The sequence below is a fragment of the Schistocerca gregaria genome, chromosome 3 (assembly GCF_023897955.1).
Source record: "Schistocerca gregaria isolate iqSchGreg1 chromosome 3, iqSchGreg1.2, whole genome shotgun sequence".
Taxonomy (NCBI): Eukaryota; Metazoa; Arthropoda; class Insecta; order Orthoptera; family Acrididae; genus Schistocerca; species Schistocerca gregaria.
The window spans coordinates 218,903,049-218,920,767 of NC_064922.1; the positions used below are offsets into that span (position 1 = coordinate 218,903,049).

The 17,719-nt window shown below is 39.5% G+C and overlaps 1 protein-coding gene across 1 annotated transcript in view; it reads right to left on the reverse strand.

Annotated features, from left to right (window-relative positions):
- Positions 1-17,719, reverse strand: part of LOC126354354 (solute carrier family 22 member 7-like) — a 306,939-nt gene that overhangs the window by 125,364 nt on the left and 163,856 nt on the right. Inside the window, exon 4 of the mRNA XM_050003930.1 lies at positions 10,680-10,837. Coding sequence (XP_049859887.1) covers positions 10,680-10,837 — 158 coding nt within the window. The remainder of the gene's footprint in view (positions 1-10,679; positions 10,838-17,719) is intronic.

The window sequence follows — 17,719 nt, forward strand, 5'->3', positions numbered from 1 at the left end:
GTTCTTATATACAGGGTGATCAAAAAGTCAGCATAAATTTGAAAACCTAATAAACCCCGGGATAAAGTAGAGAGACAGGAAAAAATTGACACACATGCTTGGAATGGCATGGGGTTTTATTAGAACAAAAAAAAACAAATTTCACAAAATGTCCGACAGATCGCGCGCGAAATATCTCTTGCGCGCGTCGTTTGGATACGATCGTGTGCTCAGCCGCCACTTTCGTCATTCTTGGCCTCCCGGGTCTCCAGACCTTAGTCCGCGTGATTATTGGCTTTGGTGTTACCTGAAGTCGCAAGTGTATCGTGATCGACCGACATTTCTAGGGATGCTGAAAGACCACATCCGAAGCCAATGCCTCACCATAACTCTGGACATGCTTTACAGTGCTCTTCACAACGTTATTCCTCGACTACAGCTATAGTTGAGGAATGATGGTGGACATATTAAGCATTTGCTGTAAAGAGAATCATCTTTGCTTTGTCTTACTTTGTTATGCTAATTATTGCTATTCTGATCAACGAAGCGCCATCGGTCAGAGATTTTTTTAAATTTTGCATTTCTTTTGGTTCTAATTAAACCGCATGTCATTCCAAGCATGTGTGTCAACTTTTACCTCTCAATCTACATTATTCCGTGATTTATTCAGGTTTCGAATTTATAGTGATTTTTTGATCACCCAGTATATAATTGTGTGTGTGTACCATTAGTTTTGGCCTCTAATGTGAACACAAATAGTGATCATATAAAGAAGATTTCATTTGATGCTATAGTTACAATGTGTTTACTTACTATTATATTTGCTATTGTGCTCGTCGGTCTAACGTGAAATTTTTTGTGCTGATGATGAAAGAATCAGAGTCATAGAGTTATTGTTTTTGCAATGTTCAATATGTATGGCTAGAGCCTCTGTCACCAACACCTTGTTTGTCGAAACGAGCAAAGCAATCACATTACAGGAGACCGTACATACTTTAGAGGAAGAGATATATGTAGACATATTGATGTAATATATTTTCCCTGCCATTGAGGCGTCAATGTGTTTCTCATATATTTGGGCAAAGTTTTACTATACTTTTGTTCGTAATTTAGCTATTTTGTGATCAGTGTTTGTGACATCCAAAGACCTTCTGCAAAATCAAGTATTTTGCATTCAGCAGCTTGCCCAGTGATAAGTGTGTATGAAAAAGGTTTTGTCCACGAATGTGAATGTATACTTCTCAAATACATATACATTTTTATTTCTTTTGTTTTGTTTAGCAAGCGTAATACGTTTTTTCCTTTCTCCTACAACTTCGTATTGAGATGTACGAAGACAGTATCAAAGGACTATGAGGAGATAAGACATTGTAAAATATTTTGCTTTGGAAATACCTCAATAGTAGTTTGCAAGTGAGAAATATGCTGTGCAAAATTCAAATTGTGAACAGGGATTTATGCGAAGTGGTTAACAATTCATGATACCCACGTTTCATCCATAAAAGAGGTGATGTAATATATTAGCATGGCCATAACTATTAAACTCTGGAGTTGGAAATAAAATTTAAATGAGCCATATAAAAATACTCAATGGCAGCAATAACACTCTGTGCTTTCATATGCACTGCATTTCGTGCATGCTGTAGTAATGATGTGCAAAGTGTGATAGGGTGCTGTCAGGGAAGAGAGAGCCCTGGAGAGAACCTGAGGGTCACGCCATTTGTCGTCTCTTGGAAAGTAGCAGGTGGTGTCCTTTCAATCAAAACGATGGAGTCACAGACAGAAAGGAATAGAGCAGTGTTTTGTGCAAATGGCAAGGGAATGGTACAAAATGCCATAGATCGTCATTGCCAGAATAGAATAAATAATGATGCAGCAGCAATGTTAAAACCCAACCTCATTCCATTCCTTTTTTACTAGTCCAACTTGGGCCCCTACAATGGCTAGCCACAGATAACCGAGAAAAATTTGCTCAGTGTTGTGAGGGTTGCAGAGAAGCGCTGCCGGCAGCTTTGCAGTTCGAAGAGCATAAACCCTGGCTGCCGACATCATCTTAACAATATGCCGACCGGCGTCACCACAGTGGTGTAGTGTGCATAGTATCGCTCAGTGGCCGGCAACAACACGGTATCGTGAGCATAGTATCGCGCTGTGGCCGACGACAGCACTTCACAGTCTTTTTCATTCTGTTGGTGCTTCGTGTAGGTGACAATAAGTTACACACATCAACACGTACGTGTCCTTTCATCATGACAGACGAAAGAGACGACACGAATATTTACGATGAATGCGCCGACGTCTTGTCTGAAGTTTCGGTGGTGGTGGTGGTGGTTAGTGTTTAACGTCCCGTCGACAACGAGGTCATTAGAGACGGAGCGCAAGCTCGGGTTAGGGAAGGATTGGGAAGGAAATCGGCCGTGCCCTTTCAAAGGAACCATCCCGGCATTTGCCTGAAACGATTTAGGGAAATCACGGAAAACCTAAATCAGGATGGCCGGAGACGGGATTGAACCGTCGTCCTCCCGAATGCGAGTCCAGTGTGCTAACCACTGCGTCACCTCGCTCGGTCTGAAGTTTCGGGCGACTTGGCCGAGTGGGAAGAAGACATTGAATATCAAAAAAACGAATGTGAAGCAGAATCGTCGGAAGATAGTGAAATACGCCCAAGAAGAATTCGGCGAACGCTACCGTTGCGAACTGATTCGGATGAATCAGAAGAAGACGGCAGTGAAGAGTGGTCAGACTTTGATTTACCGAGGACCAATAATAAACCTGAGAGATATTCCTGTTCAAACATATTTCCAAAGATACCCAGAGCTTCGAGGATATCCTAGAATTGTATATTGAGAATGATCTATTTGAATATAGTAGCAACGAAACCAACAAGTACTACAGTCAAAATTGCAACAGAAGGAAACTGGATAAAAAATGCCAAATTTGTCGACGTTACGGGACACGAACTCAGAAAACTATTTGAGCTTGCTATCTTTGTGAGAACTGCAAAAAAAAGCAAGGATCGATGATTGTTGGTCCTCGAATCCGTTGACAGACACACAGATATTCCGCAAAACGATGTCCCACAACCGATTCAGACAAATATTATCATTTTAACATTTTTCCGACAACAACTAACCGGATAATGCAGACCGGCTACTCAAAGTGCAATTCGTAATTGATTATTTTTTTCCAAAAAGTTTAAGGAAACCTTATTTCAAGTCAAATCATCTAAATTGATGAAGGAAGGATACTGTGGCGTAGACGGTTAAATTTTAAAGTTTACTATCCGTCGAAAATTGAAGCGTGCGCACGAATTACGCAGTATGGCACATTTTGACATTTCGTAGAATCGCGTGGAATAATGCTGTATACAGCAGTCTGATTCGCCTGCTGTTATAGTTGACATGTTCACCATCCGAGGGCAGCAATAAACTGCGACAAGACGTGCACAGTTTACGCACCTCTGCGCGAACAATGCTGTATGTTACAAGAATGGCGGAGTGGAGCAAAGTGACGCTTACCGCAAGTGGTTTGAAACGTGCAAATAATGCACGGAAAAGGAAAATCAACATTGATAGTTGGCTGGATATTAAGCGGAAAAGGCTTCGTGATGCTGGACTGGAACATAATTCACGAAGAGGAAAGGTTGTTCGTGCGAAACAGCCTCTAACACAGGTGACTGGAATAATGCTGTATAAGTTTTATACATATGTGTATCTCTTTACAGAAGCATATGTGTCCTGTAAAGCAGCGACGTGCCCTGTAGAGTGCATGGCTCTAATGACATGTTGTGTGTATCTTCTGAAAACATTACAGTAAACGTATGTAACGTGAATGAAATTAACTACAGTTCTGTAGTTGGCATTGGCGAAAAAAATAGAATACTCAGTCTTAGTAAAGCTGTATTATTAAAAGAGAATGTGAAATTTGAAAACCTAGTTGAATATTATGCAGTAATAGTGAATGTTTTCGTCGTTCAGGATCGTGTATGCAATGCAGAAGTGTGCTCAAAAGAAGGTTGCAAGGACATAAACCTGAAAATGAAGCTGTATGAAGAATATCATGCCTTAACATACGATGAGCAGTCCATATACTTAATAAAATCCATGGAAATAGACGTGCCAGCCAAGCGCAAGACAGGTAAGACAGATGATACTTCATGGAAACAAGCTACTTTCAAATACAAAGTTTACTTAAAAGAAGTGTGGCAAAAAACATTGTTTGACATATTCTCCATCACCTAGCGACGAATGCAGACTGCAACGTAAAGTAAAAGGTGGAATAACCACTCCTAAAGACTGTAGAGGCACAGATTGCAAAAGGCCACATGCTATATTAAATGACGACAGGGCTCTTATTCGGCAACACAAATCGAGTTTCCCAAAGCAAATGAGTCATGGCAGCAGGAATAAATCCTCAAAAGAATGTCTGCACTCCGATTTCAACCTCTATAGAATGTGTCGGTTGTTTATCGAAAAGTTTCCTGGTATGTCAATAAGCAGGCCATACTATCAAAGTGTGTTTCAGATATTAATCGGCGTTTCGGAACACCTAGATCAGATACTTGCAGACTGTGCGATTTGATGTTTAACAAAATGATTGCAGCTTCAGATGAAATAGAACTGAACAAGATCGAAATTGAGAGTCAGTTACATCATTCAAGGGCAGACCAAACATACAAAGCCCTAAAAGAAAGATACGGAAATGGCTAACACGAATAGCAATATACATGTTATATGTGTTGACCTACAACAGGTTTTACTTTGTCCTACATTGACTCATTCCACGGTATTGTACCAGAGACAGCTGTCGTCGCATAATTTCACGATTCGTGACGTTGGTACTGGAGACATCAAGGTAAGTTTATGGGATGAATCCACCGCAAGGAGAGGTCCAGACGAAATCGTTTCCTGTCTGCTTAAATTTGTGACAATTATGATACGCTTGAAGAAGGTATGTAACGAAAAGCAATTGTTTGGTCTGAGCGCTGTGACGGGCAGAACAACAACTGGAGAGTTTTAGCGCTTAATTTCTTTCTGATCAGCTGCAAGTACTTTACAGAAATACATCAAAAGTTTCTATGTTCGGGTCACAGTTTCCTACCTTGTGACAGGGATTTTGCAGTCGTCGAGAAAAGAAGGAAAGTGTCAAAAGTTATGGCTCCTTCACAATGGAAGCACGTCATTGCTGAAGCCTTTGTCGATCCTTCAAAACTGATCATTCACGAGATGATAATGGAAGACTTCAAGGACATAGGATCCATCGACTTGCTTTTGAAGAAACCGCCTGCTTTGAAAATTACTGATGTACTTTGGTTGAAGCTGTGTACTGACGAACCTCGAGGTTTAAGCGTGCGCTGTATCTACAATGTGCTTCGCCCATGGGAAAGACACTGTATTGTAAAGCATGGTTGTGAACATCAAGTAAAAAATTGTCCATTGCCTTCCGAATTCCGGTTGCTCTATAACGGGACACTGAAAGTTCATAAGGAGAAGAAAAGGGATCCATTGGACGTGACGAAATACATGGAACCAAAATACAGGCAGTTTTATGAAAACCTGCAGTGTGGCAACTAACTATAATGCATTAAATTTGAGCCTAAACATGATAAGCTCATGCTATATTTTTTTTTAATCAAGCAATTCAGTGTACAATAGATACTATTTAGTATCTTGTTTTAAATCTCTTACTTACTATTTTTGGATTCTAGAAACCTTATATTTACAGCAGAGCACTGCCTGATCTGGAATAGCGCTGGCTATGCATTGCCATACAGCGTTATTCCATTTTAAAACTTACTTGTTTTCGAAAAACCTGTGCTCAGCGCAATTTAAAAAACCAGAAATTTGTATTTTATCAGTCTGTATGCACAAACAATACATATCTGCTTTACATTATTATATCGTATTAATTCTCTTGAACTAACAGTTTTTGTCAATTTCCCCACAACTGCAAAATGTGCCATACAGCGTTTTTCGTGCAAACGCTTCAATTACAGAGTATGGCATACTCATTCGGATGCTGTGTGATTCGAGCACGGCATGTATTTCCTCATTCTAGATGTATAGCGGCGTTGGATAGCCTTTAGCAAAAACATTGATGGAACTATTGACACCCTCTTAGGGAATGTGGTATCACCTCTACATGGATAATTATTATAACAGTGTAGAACTTTCAGAGAAGTTACTTGAGAAGAAAATTCGGGATTGTTGATCGATACAGCTAAATATATGCTTTCTCGATAAATTCAAGCGCTGAAAAGTCAATGTGTTTGAAACTTGTCATCAACTAGAAGGTGAAGTACTCGCACAGGTTTGGAAAGCTTGTAAAACAAAACAATATGAATGATCTCTACAGTAGATATTACCACTTTGAATGACACTCAAACAAAATGTAGAAAAACCAATTAGACAATATGATAAACCTGAAAGTGTATTAGACTAGAGCAAATACATAGAAGGAGTGTATCGGGCAGACCAATGTTTGAGTTATTACCCTATATACACAAAAACCATAAAATGGTCAAAAAAGGTTTGTATGTATCTCTTTAATGCGCATAATTTAATGCGTGCCGTACATTGCAATATTTCAATACTGACCACAAGAGTCTCCGATTTCAGGATTTTCTTATTGAAAGTGTCTGGTTCTTGGATAAAGGACCATGTACCTGCTTCTGACCAAAACTTAGGGGTTACCACTACATGGCGTACTACATCGCGTACTTCTCACCATGGTCCTGTTGACAGACTTTCCAGTCACAAAAAAAAAAAACACCAACTAATACTTATTTCCGAAAAGAATATACGAAAACGAAGAAACTGCCATCTATGCTCGAAAAACAAAAAATTGAGAACAATGTGCATGTCTTGTGAAGTTGTGTTACATGTTGGAGACTATTTTGCTGCATATCATACAAAAAAGAAGTACTAACTACCAAAGACAATGAAACTAAACAAATATAGGAAATAAACAATTTTTGTATTTACTTACATATGTATATCTTCGAACTTTAATGAAAGTAGCGCAACAGAGCTGTGAACCTCTGAGGAGATTAGTAAAACTTAACAACTTACAATCTCCCGATAATGTCAGGAACGGTCGGCGACAAGCCAGGTAATCCGAACTATCGCTGCCAGCGCCAATGGAATACATTTATACGAGACGTGTGGACGGCAAAGGGTTGACACACTAAGTATGACTTTACTGCATAGCTAATGGCCCGAAAAATCAAAGTAAAGTTTTTTCTTTCCATAGCAGCATAGACGCGTCATCGGGAAAAGCACAATCGTACGTTAGTAGATGGCCTTTGACATTGGTCCTGAGCACAATTTCTTAGACTGAAACAGTCGGTACACCAGCTGACTGAGAGAAAAATCATACAGAGGCGCCACATGTTGAATAAGAAACAATATTCCATAAATATACTATTGATCATACTTGATGGTAAATTTTGAGTTAGGTCTGAAAATTTTAGAGGCAAAAGAAACAACCGCCACTTAAGAATCATGGTCTGAAAATTTTAGAGGCAAAAGAAACAACCGCCACTTAAGAATCATAGCATTGTTAGAGATGCAGGATTCAGCACTCCGCCTGGCGAGATGAGAGAGCACACTTTGTTTCTGGAGACGGTGGAAGAGAAGACTTGAGATCCACAACACGAAGAGAAAAAGAGGACCCAATAGAGGAGACACTATTACAGCTCAGTATCGACCACCTCAAGCTCTGGTAAGAAAACATCGTAGATACAGCATGTTAAGGCACGTTAACTCATTGTCTCTAAGGAAGTAATGAATCTTCAATTGGTCGCTCAGTCCAGTAGTGTGGTAGCTATCATGTAGTGTCATCCTCTCCTCTTGCAAATCATAGCATGCTTGTGTAATTACACTAGGTGATATCGATGATAGGAAATCGGTATAATGAAACTGCTACGCCCATCCATCTTAAATCTTTGCCAACAATTAGATATAGTCATTGATCTGACCACCTATGTACTGCTTGATTCACAAAAGTCTATGATTAATGTTTAATTCATTTAAAATTTAACTTGCAGGTTGTAGTACAAACCACGAAATGATTTTACTCCTTCATGTGCCTCTCGTAATTAATGAAATTGGTATACATAGGCAGAATCAGCCTAAAGTTAACTGAGGCCCACTCTGGATACAGTGCTCAGCGATCGGTAACGTATCGCATTCCTTCAGTTGCTTTGTTCAACTTGATTAATCAGCTCTGGCTGCTGAGCACCCATCTTATTTCTTAACTGTAACTGTCAGATCATCAAGGTAAAAATCTTACGATCTCTTGGGTTCTTTCAGTATTTAGAGAATTCGTAGTTAGTTGTTACTTAAATAATTTACTGTTAACCAGAAGTGTACCATTACTTGATCGAGTTACAGTGTTTACTTTCGCCATTCTGATAAATTATACCACCTTAACTGCTTCTAGGGTCCAAATCCGGCAAGAAAATGACTTCTTTTGAGGGTTTTTGTCTACCTATTTTAACTCATGACTTAAAATAGTAGCCTAGCTATACCACAGCAGTTTCCAAAAGGAAATATGATCGATAAATGAGTTGCATTACTGAAAGGTCGTTGTAGCCAATAAACTACTCCAATAAACACATTGCACTGATAACAGTAGAGCTATACCACAGCTGTTCCCAAACGGAAACATTATCGATATATGAGTGGCATTACTGGAAAGACGCTGCAGCCCATTAACTAATTTCTACCCCCCAGAAACACATGAAAATAAAATCGATTATCAGATTTCCATAGCTTTAGATACTAATTCGGTAACAGACACTGGTGATTATCAGTCTCCAACGTTTTCTTATATAACCACCTCGAATGCGCTAATGTAGGCTTACCATCATTTCTTGGTAGTACAGTAACAATTTGAAGATCGGGGTATCGCGTATGAGATCTGAGAAATGAAACCTTCTGTCAGACAACTTTTTCTTACTTCACGTGTTGCAGCGTCAGAACTTGCAATGAAATGGCAATGACACCTTAACCCTCTTCACTTATGTTTTCCCAAAACTAGTTTTAACATTTCTCAAGCTGCCATTATTAAATCTTTAACTTGCTGTGAATGATTACATTAATGTTGGTAGTAAGACAAACAGTATATATTGAAGTTATGATCAGACTATGATGTGGGATAGAAAGGGATAAATTAAAATAACCGATGGAGGGGCGTAAGGTACAAGTGGTACAAGTGATACAACGCACATTTGGAAGGCTGAACTGTGGATCTCCTCTGAGTATGAGATGTGCGAGTGATATCCTGCATAGTCCAACACTGTAATGCTAAGTTTAAGCTACAAGCAATTGTCTAGACTACAGTACATTTACAATGCATCACGAAAAAGTGAAATGGCGAATGGAAGAGTTTCTACAGCTTTTTCTAGTTCTTTTTTCTGTTTTGTTTTCGGTACAGCAGTAGCCTAATACGTACACTTTCAAGAGTACCTAACGTAATATTAAATGCATGATCTATTAAGCCACTTATCGTTTGGACATATTCAGGCAAAATCAGCATATTGATACAACAAGTTGCAAGATCCTTAAGCCGGCCCACGTATTAATGGAGTGTGATAAGGCTTTTGCTGTTTCTGAAAAGACAAAGTTCGCTCCAAATATGAATTTATACCGCAAGACTTGATGGAAGCAGTACAGCAGATCAGATAGCATTCTGCTTTACTCATTCCATCATGTCTTGGGGAAAGTACTATCTAACGAAATCGAAAGCATAAAACTCTCTTACACTTAGAGTCATAGATGACGTTGGAAAGGATGAAGCTGCGGAAGACACAGTAGGAAACAAAATGTAACAGAGGAATACAAGCTGAATCAGCAAAGAAGATCATCGACCAATGCTATTCCGTATTAAGTAAACCTTGATGTTGAGGGTATAGGAGATTATTTTAAGAGACCCAATACAGGTCCCTCATCAGCATATCTTCTGCAATGTTTCCCTCAAGATGAATTTGAAATAACTTTGGGAAATGGAATAATCCTCAAGACATGAAGAACTACAACCCTCCGCTTCACCATGAATTCTGTAGCAACATATCTTATCACAACACGTTACCATGGCTGTAAGGAAATGGCGTGGAGAACGAAGAGGACATAGACAATGAATGGAGCGAAGGAGACTGAAAATGCACAACACAATGGGAAAACGTGACGGTTTATGCTCAGGATGCACTTTCTCTTAAACTCGTACGTTATATTTTAATATCTCATTTCATACTCCTACACTAGCAACATAAAATACATATTACATATACTGTGAACAATGCAGCATTCCGTTACATTAGAGAAAGCCCTTCATATCGGAACTTAAGCTCGACAGAATTTTTTTTTTTTTGTAACATCGAACACACTGTATGAAACAATAGTTAATGTAGTAACGTGGCGTGATGAACACTTCGAGGTGCTGACATCTCATCAATGCTACTGGAGAATTGTATCTCTCGCAGCCCACTCACTTAAATCTTAATCCTAGTGCGCCCAAAGCGTGTAAAACAACGATAAATCGGGTAACATGATCGTCAGACAGGATTTACCTTTTACTGCTGCGTACAGTTTAACCTGTGGTTGCAGCCTCAAGAATTATTGAGCTTCCTTAAAGAAAGTTCCATGAAAGTAGTAACATCTATGAAGTTCCAGAGTACCAGATCCTTACTGTGAACTCACCAACAGCTAAAGCCGATTCAAACAATGGCCCTCCCGCAGCTGATGTGAGAGACTGAGCCATTATGAACAGGAGCAGGATGTCTGGCGTGAGGACGACCAGAAGTCTGCTGATGACTTGGGCTACGAGACACAGGAGCTGCTGGGGCCGTCGGCCGTACCTGCAACCACACATAACACAATCGAGCACATTTGTATTATGAGTACCTCATAGTGTGGCTGCTAAGAAAGTGCCACAAGTCACATCAACCACCAATAAACAGGACTGCTGTAGTTAACACTTGCATATTGTGATGTGATTACAACGTACGACCAATTTTTACAGAACGTGGAAAAGATTCTCAAGTTTGTTGTTCTACGTACATTACGGAAACAAGGACCGTCTCTTTTCTACACCTAGTATCAATTATCCAACGTGGCAGCATTCTGTTACTCATCGTAACTTTGCTAGAATCTTGTGGGAGCCCCACCACATTTGTCGCTAGAATTTCGAGAGAAGAAATTCTTGTGTGATTGCAAAATCTCAAATTTCAGTAATTTTCGTATTGGACATCTAATTCGAACAATATGTGCTTTTAGAAACTAAGGCTTGGGAAATTCTAATGTATGCTCAGAAACTTTCGCTCACAGTTACTTAAAAATTTTCACTGCCACAAAACGTGCCTATATTATTGAAATATTTTCGTTGTTCTGTAGCTGTGGTTGATATGCAGAACAACTTATTCCAGGTTTTAATGACTGTCTCATCAGCCAGTTTTTCTTGTTGAATGAGGAATGTAAAAAAATACCGAGAATTTATTTCTTTTTCTTTCTTGGCATTTCAATGAGCAAACGCTTGAAATTGGTGTTGACAGTACCACAGTGCTTTGACCATGGGTGTCGCATATAAAATACGTGTCTTTTGCCTGGTGGCACGTAGAAGCAGGAAAAGTGTACGGCGTGTTTACTGCACCCATCATGGATCTCAAGCTGCAGCACTGCGCGCGTCAATTAGGTTTTGCATTCTTCTTGACAAAATTCCATCACAAACATTGGAAATGTTGCAGCAAGCCAACAAAGGGCAAGCCATGGGGACAAAACAAGTATTTTAGCGCCGTTAACGAATTCGGGAGGGTACAACTGACCTTGCGGTAGCTCCACGCCCTCAACTTCGAATATTGAAGCCAGTGTCAACATAGCTAGTGCCATATTATGTGAAAACCATCGTTTATCGTTAACAAAGGTTGCAGAGATTATGAATATATCTAGCAGATAAGCTGAACACCTTGTACGAAATAATCTGTGGTATAGAAAAGTTGCACCGAAGTGTAATCAGTGTCAAGCAAAGGGCTCCCCATCTGATGCAGTATAAACAATGGAAGGAAAGTCTTCAGCGAGAACTTGGTTTTATGACAAAGTAATGCCGTGCCAAGAATCATTGTGACACAGAGACAAAATAGAATAGTGTCCAATGGAAACATCCATTAAGCTCCCAAAAGTAAAAGTTCAACCAAGTGGAGGATAAGTCATGTATCTTGTCTTCTTCTATAAGCAAGGCATTTTATATAATCGTGTGGTGGATGCTAAACTTACTGCTGCTGCGATTTACTATTCTGACGTGTAATGGGGCCTTTAAGGAAAAAAATAGCAACAAAAAGACCAGACCTTGCTCTAATGGGATGGATCCTTCATCCGGATAATACACTGGTTCATCGCGTTTTCTAGTCTCATGGAACAGTCACTGAATTAGTCAGGGAGGTGAAGCCACATCCACCTTGTTCACCGAACATAGCGGTGCGCGACGTCCACCTACTTCCTGCAGTGAAAAAACGCGCGTCAGCTTTCGTTACTTTCACAGTCATTGAGAGCTAACGAAACAAATTTCATGTATGCTCAAGAGACTATCAAAAAGGAGTTTCAGTAGTGTTTTGAACTTTTGGCTGAACGCTGTAATCTACAAGGTTACTGTGCACCTTAAGTCCCTGGCAGAGGGTTCATCCAGCCATTTTCATACCACTTCTCTATCATTCCACTCTCAAATGGCGCGTGGGAAAAAGGAACACCTAAATCTTTCCGTAAAGAGTTCTGATTTCTCTCATTTTATTTTGATGATAATTTCTACCTACGTAGGTGGTTCTCAAACAAATATTTAAACATTCGGAACAGAAATTTGATGACTGAAATTTTGTAAACATATCTTGCAGCAAAGAAAACCGCCTTTGTTTTAGTGACTACCACCCGAATTCGCGTATCATATCAGTGACACTCTCACCCCTATTGCGCCATAACTTGAAACAAACTGCCCTTCTTTGGACTTTTTCGATGCCCCCCGTCAATTCGATCTGGTAATGACCCATACCGCACAGCAGTATGTCAGCAGAGGAAGACAAGTGTAATGAAGGCTGTCTCTTTAGTGGGTCCGTCACACCTTCTAAGTGTTGTGCCTACAAAGCGTTTTGTGTCAGAGGAAGTTTATATCGAAGGTCTATAAGGAATTGGAATAAGGATGAGCAGTATTTTCCGCTATATAAATAATTCTGTATATTTATTGACACCCACTAGCGTAGTTTCTTCCTAATATAAAAATAGTTGCATGGTAAAGAGTGTTTGTAGATTACTGACTAGAAACGTAACACAATATATTTATTATAAAAGGGATGCCGAAACACTTGAGAATCGAAAAATTTTATTACATATCAGCAAAAGTTACGAGCTTTTCTTGGATACAAAGCTATATATCATGCAACGAACATATGCGTAACATGTGTCCACTCACATTGTAATGTCACGCTGTGGGAAATGCGTGCACAGTGAATACCGCCAACTGCTTATACGCTTTACCTCAAATGTGGCGGAAAACGATTATGGCAGGCTATGAACACTCATAATTCAGTGGCACGAAATTATTGAAGATTAACGTACCTCATTTTGTTTCATTTTTCAGACTTATAAATGGGAATACTTCTTTATTTTTCCTACTGTCACTTGTCTAGTCAACTCAGAGACTAAATTATAATGGGCTTCCTCAAGCTCTATTGTCAGTGTCTACACTGGTGTCCAAAATTGAAGCCACAATCCGCTATTTCCCCGTCCTGTGTTTAATTCACGATATAATCATACAGACTGTCAACAGATGTCCGTACCATTGTGTTCTACACGGAAGTTGGCATTCCGGTCAACGGACAACCAAGTCAACGATGACGTCAGGGCACCTATAAATCAAGGTAATGTTTCCCTGGTAGTCCCACATCCCCAATTACAAGGTACACAGTCACAGGTGGTGTAGTAAGGGACAGAGAAGACGTCTAGGGAACTCTCTCTGTGATGGAGGGCCATGGAAAGAATGGAAGCAAGCCGGCCGCTGTAGCCGAGCGGTTCTGGGCACTTCAGTCTGGAACCACGCGGTTGCTATGGTCGCAAGTTCTAATCCTGCCTCGGGCATGGATGTGTGTGATGTCCTTAGATAGGTTTACGTAGTTCTAAGTCTAGGGGACTGATGACCTCAGATGTTGAGTCCCATAGCGCTTGGAGCCATTTGAACCATTTTGATGGAAGCAGGTCAGTCGCAAACCAACATGGCCCGATGGCTTAAAGTAAATCATTTTGTTGTTCCTCAGATATGGTCACAGTTTATAGAGACCGAAACTGTACCCTGAAGATGAGGGCAGGGCCGACCATCTGTGACCTCAGAAAGAGAGGACCGTTATTTGGCTGTAAGGGTATGTTGGTATCACCATCGTACTGTACGGAATATGGTGTCTGACTGTGCACCGTCCACTAGACTTGTTGTATCGAGCAAGGTAAACGGTGTACAGAAGGCCCCGGCGTGGTGGCCTTTATTGTCGGACACCTGTTGTATGTTGACGCCTGCCGCATCTTCACAGAAGGGGGAGTGGAGTCGTCAACATATCACCAGCAAAGTCGAACAATGAGCCAGTGTTCTTGTAACAGATGAGTCAGGATTTGGTATGGAAGATTCTCGACGGATTGCCTCTGGAGGGAACGTGGAGCTCGATTACATGACTTTTAAACTGTAGAAAAAGACCAATATCGAGGTGGAAAATGTTGGAGTGGTGTCAGCTTCCAATATTCTTGCCACAATTTTCTTTGATACTTTCGCAGACATTACAATTCATTTGCTCATCTTCAATACATTTTTGGTACATCTGGATGACATGGGACTTACAGAACGTTATTTCCAACAAGATGGAGAAATGTTTCACACATGTAACACATTAATGCTACATGTAACAACTTCCTGTGGTGGCCAATTAATCTCAAAAGGTGTTGGCCTCTACAATCACTTGACCTAAGTCCCCCAACCACCCTACTTTTCTTCTTGTGTCTGTATTTTAAAAGCTGAATGTACAAGGAAAATCATGGTCTATGGCTGAAGTCTATGACGCGATTACACATAAAACAAACAAAGTTGGCTAGAACAACTTCACAGATCGTTCCAAAACACTGTGCACAGCGGCTGGTCAAGAGCGCGCCCAACATTTTCCTTGAAAACCTTTTTTTTGTGTGTGTTTGTATATCATCTACCAATTGTGTATTAATATTTTGCAATCTTCGAAGTGTGTCCCATTATTGGTTCAAATACTGTGGCACCCTTAAGTAGTTCTGGTTTATATGTGTCGCAGTTACTGTGAATGTATGTCTTTATAGTGTAATATCATATTATACCTAGAATTTGGTTCCATCTTATTGTAATGAAAAGCATAAAATAGTTTCATGGAAAATCTAAATTGCTGATATATATGTACATTTGTTTATTAAACTTAGGTTTCATGGTACTCTGTACATACTGCAGCCAGATTATTTATTTATTTATGAATTTATTTTACCTGGCAAGATTAGGTCCTTCAGGCCCTCTTTTACACCTAACCAGGCATAGTCAAATTGAACGAGTAACAGTTTCTACAGAACATTAATAACATATAACGTATTATACAGTATTGATGTTAAAGAAAAAAATTGAGTTTGTAACACAAGTACAATGATAATTATAACAATCAAAAAATAATTATAACAATCAAGACTAATAATGATAATAAAAATAATAATAGTAATGCACTACATATATGAAAGTAAACATACTTTTCTTTTGTGAATGTCAGTCCTATTGTTAGTTGGGAATTTTCTCGTTATGTTCTTGCAGCTTGTGAGCTATTCTCATTGACCAGGGACATAAGACGATAGAATGGGGCGAAAGAAATATATAAGAGGTAGATAGGTTAGAGGAAGTGAAATAGAATGGTAAACTTCGAAGCTGAGATAAAGATAGTACTACTTTTAATACTTACTTTTCTATCAATTTATCCCATTTGTCAGCATCTGATGCCAATAATGCAGCTACATCTTTTGTTGTGTACATAGTTCCGCGTAGTCAGCGCGTACACAACTTTCCCACTAGAGTGTGCCCCGCTAAGCACAACAGCGCAGGCGCAGCGCTCGTCCATCTCCGCACTTCGAGATGGCGCTGCTATAGAGACGGACCAAATTCTCCTTCCGCCGATCCGCGTATTGGTATGTAACGCAGCCAATGAGATAGCTGCTAACTTAGACCATTTTCTCCTCGCAGCTCACACTCGCGCATTGATGCATGAACGCGCGAAGTATTATAACAAGCGTACTGACCTCCGATTAGTCAGTCTTCATTTGTCTGTACCAGTCTGTACGAATTCTACATTTGTCTGTACCAATCTATAGTCAAGTTTCTGTCTGCGCTTAATACGATTACGGTATTCCTGTACATAGCCATAACGATAAATGTATGGACACTTTCAGCAAGTATCAGAGATATATGTGACAATAAGATTAACGTACCAATACCAAAGGAACTTCACAGTGACAATTGTAAATAGCATCCAGAACCAAGTTAAGTAATTTTTATGCTTTTTATTGATGTGATAAATGTGTGTGAAAAATAATGAAGTTCTGTTTAAAGTTGGTTACCATCAATCTGCTACTCGAAGCGTGCAAGTGGTATTTCTATCGTCTGACCAAATGGCAGCAGATAAACACGTCACGATAAGACCATGTGAGCTGTTGCTTACACTCACCTACTTTGTTAGAGCGACAAGCCAAATAAACTGATGGTGCGTGTACTGGAGGTCTTACAGTACGCACACCACATTTTCTTATATGTATTCTATATACATGTAAACGGTGGAGTAATGCCAAATCAGAAAATGCATATGAGATATTTCTAACAGCTAGAAGTGAGTATACAAAATGAAATAGAGAAACTAAGATGCAGTATGGGATTAGTCACTTCAGCGAAACTGAACTTTGAAGAAGAGAAAATAAATAAAATACTATATGTGTTTATCAAGAAAGCTTTAAATCAAAACTAAATGAATCCCAGCTGCAAAACGTCTTTCTCAAATAGAAGATTGATGACCAAGGCAACTGCAGAGAACCTGTTAAAGACTTTTAAAATGTGGTATATTTCCCAGAGCCTGCGAAATATTTACAGCTGAAGTTTCATTGAAAATCGATCCAGTTTTAAAACCACTAAACATCAAAATATTGTTAGACAAATAAAAATTGCAAAATCAGCAGACCCAAAAATATAAAAGGACATTACACGGATCATGGAAAACATCTGGTAACCTTACATATGTGCAGTACATAATACATTTTAATGGTGGAGGGTTTCAGGAAAACAAACAGCTAACCTTCAGTTTAATGACAATTGGTCTGATCACGAAATTTGTTGCATTCATAATTGCACTGCATGACAGCAACAAGTAATTCCACAGGAAGAGAAATGTCAGCAGTCTTCATTCTTTCAGCTTACCAATTTCAAATTCCTGTTCTTGAGTGAAAAGAATACCACGTGGCAGTAACGTTGAGGTCTAGGATTACAAAAAAGGGAGGGATGTCTGCACGAGACATTTTTTTTTTTGACAAAGGGGATGTGTTTGATGATGGCTATGAAGTAGAGTCTCATAGCACACCAAAGAATACATCAAAATCAGAAAAGCGTGTAATTGTCGCTTATCTTTGTATTACCAGTCCATCCTCAGAAGGCTTAGGTACAGTATTTGTTACAATTT